This window comes from Procambarus clarkii, chromosome 81, assembly GCF_040958095.1.
Source record: "Procambarus clarkii isolate CNS0578487 chromosome 81, FALCON_Pclarkii_2.0, whole genome shotgun sequence".
NCBI lineage: Eukaryota > Metazoa > Arthropoda > Malacostraca > Decapoda > Cambaridae > Procambarus > Procambarus clarkii.
This window is the reverse complement of record NC_091230.1, coordinates 22,973,863-22,983,862: the sequence shown is the minus strand read 5'-3', so window position 1 is coordinate 22,983,862 and position 10,000 is coordinate 22,973,863. Positions and strand designations below refer to the sequence as shown.

Sequence of the window (10,000 nt, the reverse complement as noted above, 5' to 3'; positions counted from 1 at the left end):
TATATATATAAAAGGATGTAGTTTAGAATGTTGCTTAAAGTACCAGCAAATGCAAGAATTATGTCACCCAAGAATAGCAAGAATTTGCAACCAAATCCCACACACGTTACCCAACACACACACACACACACACACACACACACACACACACACACACACACACACACACACACACACACACACACACACACACACACATGTTACCCAACACACACACACACACATATGTTACCCAACACACGACACACACACACATATGTTACACAATCCCACACATACACATATGTTACCCAACACACACACACATATGTTACCCAACACACACACACACACACATATGTTACCCAACACACACACACACACACATATGTTACCCAACACACACACACACACATATGTTACCCAACACACACACACACACATATGTTACCCAACACACACACACACACACACATATGTTACCCAACACACACACACACACACATATGTTACCCAACACACACACACACACACATATGTTACCCAACACACACACACACACACATATGTTACCCAACACACACACACACACATATGTTACCCAACACACACACACACACACATGTAGATAAAGTAACTAGGCTTCAGTCTCCCCTGGTCTCCCCCCCCCCCTATTCTGAACTAGGATTCACCAAGCATTTACACAACCTCTTACGAAACCTCTAAATCTTTTTGTTTTCTATAAACATGCCAACTTTATTTACGTATATTTAACAACTTACGGCTTGAAAGAATCACAACCCGAAGGTTATTATAGGTATAAACAACCACGCTACGCTTATAACCTGTTTTAGTAAATGTAAACAAACGCGCCATGATTGAGAAAAAAAGATGTACCGGTTTCGTACGAGGTTACGCATATGACCGAAACGTCTCTGTAACGTAACGGTATAGCAATTGTCCGAAATACACTCACAGGTTGTATAAAGGAGTTGTTGTATTTTTCAGACAAATACAATTTTTTTTTTGGGCTTTAGTGATATAATGCAAATTAGTCAAGATATACACACACATACACACTCTCGCTCTGGGTAAATACTTACCTGCTCTATTGTATTAACGTTGCAGAGGTTTGTATGATGTATTGTTTCGCAAATTTCAGCGTTCGAATCTCGTTCGCAAATGTAATGTAATCCGTGATTTCCCTCCCACTCCCCCCCCCCTCCTCCCCCTCTGAGTGGTGAACAAATACTCAGGCTGGCAAACTTTACATGGGATTCGAACTCTGGCAGCGAGTGGGGGGGGGTTGAGGGGGGGGGGGCAGGGGAAATGTTGGAGATATACGTAGAAAAATAGAATGAGAAAAAAAGAGTAAAAGTACATAAAAGTACATAAAAAAAATATTATTCAGTCATAAGTACACAGTCGTAAAAAATGTACTCGGCAGAATGGACATTCAACACACACACACACACACACACACACACACACACACACACACACACACACACACACACACACACACACACACACTACAGTTGAGAGGCGGGACCAAAGAGCCAAAGCTCAACCCCCGCAAGCATAAATAGGTGAGTACAAATAGGTGAGTACACACACACACACACACACACTACAGTTGAGAGGCGGGACCAAAGAGCCAAAGCTCAACCCCCGCAAGCATAAATAGGTGAGTACAAATAGGTGAGTACACACACACACACACACACACACACTACAGTTGAGAGGCGGGACCAAAGAGCCAAAGCTCAACCCCCGCAAGCATAAATAGGTGAGTACAAATAGGTGAGTACACACACACACACACACACACACACACACACACACACACACACACACACACACCTCTGGGGGGTCATTCATTCGAATGAATGTCACAGGAAACCTCTAGGAGGGATCTGTTAGGTAATTAAAGCTCCATCTTCCTACTTTACCAGTAATTCCCCTTCGACCCCATTGTGACTTTCGCGAAAGCTTTGTATATTACAGGAGATTCTTGCTTGTCTTCCATGGTGGCCGTGTCTATGTCACAGTGGACTAGCGAGAGGCACAGGAGCGCCCTGTTCTGTACCCGTGGTGTTCAGGGAAGCAGTGTATCCTGTAGTAGGTTTTGGAAGCGAAAGAAATAGGGGGAAAGCCATTAGTGAGAGATAATGATAGAGAGAGAGAGAGAGAGAGAGAGAGAGAGAGAGAGAGAGAGAGAGAGAGAGAGAGAGAGAGAGAGAGATGCCGACCACACCCTTGCCATCCCCCGTACGGACTAAGATCGATTTGTAGAGAACTGGGAGATGAGAGTGGAGAGAGAGAGAGAGAGAGAGAGAGAGAGACAGACAGACAGAAAGAGCACGCTCTCTCTAACTACCTCATCTCAGCTCTCTCTCACTTTCTCTCTCTCTCTCTCTCTCTCTCTCTCTCTCTCTCTCTCTCTCTCTCTCTCTCTCTCTCTCTCTCTCTCTCTCTTTCTCTCTCTCTCTCTCTCTCTCTCTCTCTCTCTTCTACGTTTTTATATAGTTTAACCGCACGTTGTACAGCTGCGACAAATCACCTCTTATCTCCCTTCCGTAATCTTCCCTGTACCCCCCATTCTGTACTTTTTGCCTGTACCGTCCTGTGTAAAGAAAGGTATGTTTTTTCGATCTGGGACCTGAAAATTGACAAGCTGCCCTCCTTTCTTCCTTATTCCCTTCCTCGCTCACATATAAACACACACACACACACACACACACACACACACACACACACACACACACACACACACACACACACACACACACACCTTCATCTCCTCCAACTCCACCTGCTGATTTTCACAGGGTCACCGGAAGTGACCTTTCTCCTTAATCGATAGAACTGTATTCAGTTTTCTAAAGACTTTTTTAAACACATCAGAGGAATATTAAGTGTAGTGGTCGAGAGAGAGAGAGAGAGAGAGAGAGAGAGAGAGAGAGAGAGAGAGAGAGAGAGAGAGAGAGAGAGAGAGAGAGAGAGAGAGAGATGAAATCTGTTGAAGACTTTGAGTTACTAGCCATAACCTTCCGTGGGAGACTGTTCTATAGCGGCAAAAGTTGTATTCATATAGGTGAGAAGATTCTACCATCGCCTGTACAATTACCTTCCAGGCGTTGGTGGACGAGCCTCGTGGTCTGAATAGGTAATCCTCGCTCCGAGGTATTTTGCTTGGAACGGCTGTTAGCTGTGGTGACCAATACGAGGCTCGCTCGCCTCGTATTGGCTCTCGTCGGTGTTACACGCTCGTTTGACCTTTCCCTTAGAGGGGAAAGTGTTACAGACGTCACGTGGTGGTGGTAACAGTAACTGTCATCGAGGCTGATCCTTGACTACTTGGAGAAGCTGCTGCTTTTTAAGGACCTTATTATTAGTTAAGAATGGCGACTGGGTACATGTTGTTGTTTAAGATTCGCTACTTGGTACAAAAAGTTCCAAGTAGCACGGGCTATGGTGAGCCCGTAGTGGACTTTGACTGGGTACAGTATGCTAGGGCCAGCAGTAGCAGCCAGGGTACAGTAACAACAAGGGTACAGTTGCAGTTACAGCACTTAAACAAGCAGGATACAGTATCTGTGCACATAGCGTGGACGCCCTCATTGTTTAATGACGCTAAGCATTTGTAGGCCGACCAATTAGTGCCTAATTATGAGGTTGTTAAATGATCTCACAAGTACCAAATTAAATTGTTGGTTATTATTCTTTTATGCTGACATTCGCCCCCACCTGGCCAGAGGATAAGAGACAGACTAACATTCTTCCATCCTCCAGAGATGAGCCCTTTAGTTCTGTTGGGCCACAGAGCTCCGCCTCTATTAGCTTGGCTCTTTTGGAAAGTCGAGCCGAGATTGAAAATCTATTCCGGAGGTTAAATAAATATTGTGTTTTACTCAGTGCCTAATCGTTAGGAAGCTTGTGTAGTTAACTAACACTGCTGTTCCGTATATTGGCACTGATGTTCACTGTGCTTGGACAGCTGTCATGTGTGTTGACTCTACTGTCCATCAGTTAACAATTTCCCGAAGAGAGTATTTCAAAATAGACGGAGGGAGGGAATTATTAGGGAGAGGGGGGGGGGGGGAAGCGCCAAGCCATTATCACTATATAGCACATGGAAGGGGTCAGGATAAGGATCTGGGATGGGACGGCGGGGGAAAGGAATAGTGCCCAACCAGTTGGATGGTCGGGGGGATTGAACGCCGACCTGCATGAAGCGAGACCGTCGCTCTACCGTCCACCCCTACAAACCGGCGCAGCTGACGCGACTATTTGCTTACAGACAGCTTAAATTATTAAGCGTACACCGCAAAAAAAAAAAAATATATTTACGACCGCCCGTTTATATCCCCGAAAGGAAAAGGTGTATTCAAGCAGCGCTAAATAATGGTTCAAATAATGAACAAAGCCGCGGAGACCATCGCCTCAGAGCAGGTTTGTGAAAAAAATTTGCAAATCTTGCGACACAAGATTGTCATTGTGGTATTCCTCTATTTTCCTCTACAGACTCTCGTGCTAAGGAAGAATACTTCGTGGCCTGGTCATTGTCCCTTGCTGTTTCTTGGTGCGGGCCTTGAACGTCTTGGAATGGTCCAGTGCACAGCAATAACTGGCCCTCGAGGCTTTATCATACTGAAAATCACGGACCTTAGAAAGAGTGCTTACAGGATGTGGCTGCTTGAAACTGCTGGACCAACTGTAAGTCTCTTTGGTCTTGTTGAAGTGTGTCTAGTTATATCTTGACGTGCGCCAGGTCTCTTGGTGGGGTTGAGGTCTCTTGGTGGGGTTGTGGTCTCTTGGTGTGGTTGAGGTCTCTTGGTGGGGTTGAAGTATCTTGGTGGGGTTGAGGTCACTTGGTGTGGTTGAAGTCTCTTGGTGGGGCTGAAGTCTCTTGTTGTGGTTGAAGTCTCATGGTGGGGTTGAAGTCTCTTGGTGGGGTTGAAGTCTCTTTGTGGGGTTGAAGTCTCTTGGTGGGGTTGAGGTCTCTTGGTGTGGTTGAAGTCTCTTGGTGGGGCTGAAGTCTCTTGTTGTGGTTGAAGTCTCATGGTGGGGTTGAAGTCTCTTGGTGGGGTTGACGTCTCTTGGTCGGGTTGAGGTCTCTTGGTGGGGTTGAGGTCTCTTGGTGTGGTTGAGGTCTCTTGGTGGGGTTGAGGTCTCTTGGTGGGGTTGAAGTCTCTTGGTGTGGTTGAAGTCTCTTGATGGGGTTGAGGTCTCTTGGTGGGGTTGAAGTCTCTTGGTGGGGTTGAAGTCTCTTGGTGGAGTTGAAGTCTCTTGGTGGGGTTGAAGTCTCTTGTTGTGGTTGAAGTCTCTTGGTGTGGTTGAAGTCTCTTGGTGGGGTTGAAGTCTCTTGGTGGGGTTGAAGTCTCTTGGTGGGGTTGAAGTCTCTTGGTGGGGTTGAAGTCTCTTGGTGTGGTTGAAGTCTCTTGGTGGGGTTGAAGTCTCTTGGTGGAGTTGAAGTCTCTTGGTGGAGTTGAAGTCTCTTGGTGTGGTTGAGGTCTCTTGGTGGGGTTGAGGTCTCTTGGTGGGGTTGAAGTCTCTTGGTGTGGTTGAAGTCTCTTGATGGGGTTGAGGTCTCTTGGTGTGGTTGAAGTCTCTTGGTGGGGTTGAGGTCTCTTGGTGGAGTTGAAGTCTCTTGATGGAGTTGAAGTCTCTTGGTGTGGTTGAAGTCTCTTGGTGTGGTTGAGGTCACTTGTAGCTGGTCTATTTTCACGTTACTTGAGCACATTTATGTTATTAAAGCACAAGAACAGATGTTCAGCAAGAGAACAGGTCTAAACAAAACAAAATATACATTCTGGCAGAAAAGAATGAATCAACATTGACCTTCCTATAAACATTAACATCAGGTACACATAAACATTCAGATATTGGTTAACATTTAATAGAATATGTTTCTATTGAAAAACAAACAAATTCTGGTAATTCTAAGAAAAACTTTCACTCGGAATTGTGGTCAAACATGAATACACTAAAATTATGTTTGTGCAAGGTGGTGATTGGGAATATTGAGAAAATGCGGTCTGACGTATTAATACAGTTGTATTTTAAGAGGGGGAAACAAGATAAATTAGAAGGATTGTGTGTGGAAGTGCCCAACCGCACAATGGTGGTAGAGATTCCAACATTTAATGAAAATACTTGTGAAGAAGCTCTCTCGCCCCCCCCCCCTCCCCACTGGTGTTTAAGATCCCCTGGACGAATTTTCCCCTTCCCAATTGCTCGTTAATAGGAAAATCCACTTAACTAAACCCTGGTTTTGTTAAATTGAAATATATATATACATATATATATATATATATATATATATATATATATATATATATATATATATATATATATATATATATATATATATATATATATAAGCAACAAGCCAAGCCTCCAGAACCAACCTTTGTACCATCATTTTACAAACGTTGGTTCATCGTGGCCAGGCCTGGTTCTCTCTCTCTCTCTCTCTCTCTCTCTCTCTCTCTCTCTCTCTCTCTCTCTCTCTCTCTCTCTCTCTCTCTCTCTCTCTCTCTCTCTCTCTCTCAGCCGTGTTTGTTCCGTCTTCAGGCACCATCGTTACCTGGAGTTATAACTATGGGAGGTTCGCCGAGTACACACTTAATTGGCCAGTTCCTCCGCACGTAAACACCCGCTTGTTATGAAGGCTTATTTGTGCTTGGGGGGTTCTCCAGGCGGCGAAGGGTCGCACGGACCTCTCAGTTCTTACCCATCAATGTCTACACCACTTGGATGGTTGGGGATTGAACGCCGACCCGTATAAAGCGAGACCGTCGCTCTACCGTCCAGCCCAAGTGGTTGGGCGTCTACAGGGAAGTGAAGTGCAGGTGTTTAATATCCCGTCTACTAGCCTTGTACTTGCTGCCTTTCAGTTTAACTATTCTGACTCTAATGATATGACAAATCGGGTCCTGAAGTTATGGATGGAGGTGGCTTCCATAACTTCTGTTTGAGCAATCCATTTGAGTGTACTCCCGTAGCTCGCCAAACACACACCGAAACTACGACGTTGGTACAACGTTGGAACAAGTTTTAACACCTCCTAACCAGTTATAACAACCAATATAGCAAGTTGTAACAACGTTCTAATACGTCATAAACACGTTAAGCCAAGATGTAACAACTTTATTACAAGTTGTAACAAGCGGAAAATAGAGACAGTTTCGGTTTGTGTTTCCAGGGCTCTGTTCCTTCTATCATCTTGCTTAACCCTCTTAGCTCTGGCACCAGTTTTGTAGTGGTGGTGGAGGGTGAGAGTAGTGGTGGTGGTGGTGGTGGAGGGTGAGAGTAGTGGTGGTGGTGGTGGTGGTGGTGGTGGTGGTGGAGGGTGAGAGTAGTGGTGGTGGTGGTGGAGGGTGAGAGTAGTGGTGGTGGTGGTGGTGGTGGTGGTGGTGGGTGAGAGTAGTAGTGGTGGTGGTGGTGGAGGGTGAGAGTAGTGGTGGTGGTGGTGGTGGAGGGTGAGAGTAGTGGTGGTGGTGGTGGTGGAGGGTGAGAGTAGTGGTGGTGGTGGTGGAGGGTGAGAGTAGTGGTGGTGGTGGTGGTGGTGGAGGGTGAGAGTAGTGGTGGTGGTGGTGGTGGAGGGTGAGAGTAGTGGTGGTGGTGGTGGTGGTGGTGGTGGTGGTGGTGGAGGGTGAGAGTAGTGGTGGTGGTGGTGGAGGGTGAGAGTAGTGGTGGTGGTGGTGGTGGTGGTGGTGGTGGTGGTGGGTGAGAGTAGTAGTGGTGGTGGTGGTGGAGGGTGAGAGTAGTGGTGGTGGTGGTGGTGGAGGGTGAGAGTAGTGGTGGTGGTGGTGGTGGAGGGTGAGAGTAGTGGTGGTGGTGGTGGTGGAGGGTGAGAGTAGTGGTGGTGGTGGTGGTGGAGGGTGAGAGTAGTGGTGGTGGTGGTGGTGGAGGGTGAGAGTAGTGGTGGTGGTGGTGGTGGAGGGTGAGAGTAGTGGTGGTGGTGGTGGTGGTGGTGGTGGAGGGTGAGAGTAGTGGTGGTGGTGGTGGTGGTGGTGGAGGGTGAGAGTAGTAGTGGTGGTGGTGGTGGTGGTGGAGGGTGACAGTAGTGGTGGTGGTGGTGGAGGGTGAGAGTAGTGGTGGTGGTGGTGGAGGGTGACAGTAGTGGTGGTGGTGGTGGAGGGTGAGAGTAGTGGTGGTGGTGGTGGAGGGTGAGAGTAGTGGTGGTGGTGGTGGAGGGTGACAGTAGTGGTGGTGGTGGGTGAGAGTAGTGGTGGTGGTGGTGGTGGAGGGTGAGAGTAGTGGTGGTGGTGGTGGTGGAGGGTGAGAGTAGTGGTGGTGGTGGTGGAGGGTGACAGTAGTGGTGGTGGTGGTGGAGGGTGACAGTAGTGGTGGTGGTGGTGGAGGGTGAGAGTAGTGGTGGTGGTGGTGGAGGGTGACAGTAGTGGTGGTGGTGGGTGAGAGTAGTGGTGGTGGTGGTGGTGGAGGGTGAGAGTAGTGGTGGTGGTGGTGGTGGTGGTGGTGGTGGTGGGTGAGAGTAGTGGTGGTGGTGGTGGTGGAGGGTGAGAGTAGTGGTGGTGGTGGTGGTGGTGGTGGAGGGTGAGAGTAGTGGTGGTGGTGGTGGAGGGTGACAGTAGTAGTGGTGGTGGTGGTGGAGGGTGACAGTAGTAGTGGTGGTGGTAGTGGAGGGTGAGAGTAGTGGTGGTGGTGGTGGAGGGTGAGAGTAGTGGTGGTGGTGGTGGAGGGTGAGAGTAGTGGTGGTGGTGGAGATGAGTAGTGACGGTATAGGAGCAGAGGTCTGAAGGTTTAAGGCGAGTTAGGAAGCCGCAGCATTATTCTAAATAAAATGATGGTTAGAACGATAAATTTCAGGTGGAAAATAGTGAGAGAAAGAGATAGGAAAGAGAGAGGAGGAGACATAATACGAGTGTGAAAAGAGCTACTTAACATAATTACTTAACATTAAATTACTTAACATGTTATAATACAAATAATTGGTCATCAGAGTTTGCTGTTTCGTATAGGAGACATGCGCTCTGGACAAATCTACAAGGGCCGTGACGAGGATTCGAACCTACGTCTGAGAGTATCCCAGACGCGTCATAATCGACTAGGCCACAACATGGTAAAAAGAATTGCAACCATGTGCTCTGGGAACCTGAGGAGAAGCGTGCGTGCATTGTTGACGCCTGTCATCTTGTGGTATCCGGTCGTTACATCATTAATGGCATCTTGTCAGGTGGAGGTAACGACTTGTAAAATCCTGTTAACCTGCTTGGCTTTGCATCCTTATCTCTCCTGTCAGGGCAGCCTGTCTGCGTTCTGTCTATTGACAGCGCTTGTGTCCACCTGTCAGAATGGAACTCAAATTCACCTTAAAACACGATAGCTTTTTTTCTCTCCTTAAGACAATTTATAATGCTTTTAAAAATAGCATTTGTCTTCTGAACGCTTGAGAGGGCGTCATGTTGGCCAATTTTTTTATATTTTCCCTCTGAATAATCAGTCTTCCTACTAAGTGTGTCGACATTCCATTTCTGGAATGGCGCTGGAAATTGGGTTAGGCATTCGCTGCAGCCGGAGACTTGTCTGCTGGTGTCTAGAATTCTGGAACATCTGGAATCTGGAAGGTAGAGAGTGTGTGTGTGTAACTACCTAGTTGTGCTTGCGGGGGTTGATCTCTGGCTCTTTGGGCCCGTCTCTGTGTGTGTGTGTGTGTGTGTGTGTGTGTAGCTGAGGTGTAGAGAAACTGGAAGATTTGAGAGAAATTAGGGATAGGTAACGGAGTCAATCAATTCGTCAAGGTCACCTCTCTCTCTCTCTCTCTCTCTCTCTCTCTCTCTCTCTCTCTCTCTCTCTCTCTCTCTCTCTCTCTCGTTGGTAATCAAGTAGTGTGTTGTCAGCGGGGACAGCGTGACAGCGTGGGAACTCTGTCACAACATCTTCATCTCCCACTCGCTGCCAGCATCCTTCACGGAAAAAAAACATACATGACTTTTCGTCGATGTTAAGAGTTTTTTTGTATCGGTTCCACTGACATTCCAGCATCCCTGGT

The 10,000-nt window shown here is 47.1% G+C and overlaps 2 protein-coding genes across 2 annotated transcripts in view; one reads left to right on the top strand and one right to left on the bottom strand.

Moving 5' to 3' along the window:
• The window catches only part of unc-13, a 241,694-nt gene that overhangs the window by 26,564 nt on the left and 205,130 nt on the right, over nt 1–10,000 (top strand). The window lies entirely within an intron of this gene.
• The window catches only part of LOC123748113 (proteoglycan 4-like), a 16,731-nt gene continuing 11,392 nt past the window's right edge, over nt 4,662–10,000 (bottom strand). Inside the window, exon 2 of the mRNA XM_069315568.1 lies at nt 4,662–5,695. Coding sequence (XP_069171669.1) covers nt 4,662–5,695 — 1,034 coding nt within the window. The remainder of the gene's footprint in view (nt 5,696–10,000) is intronic.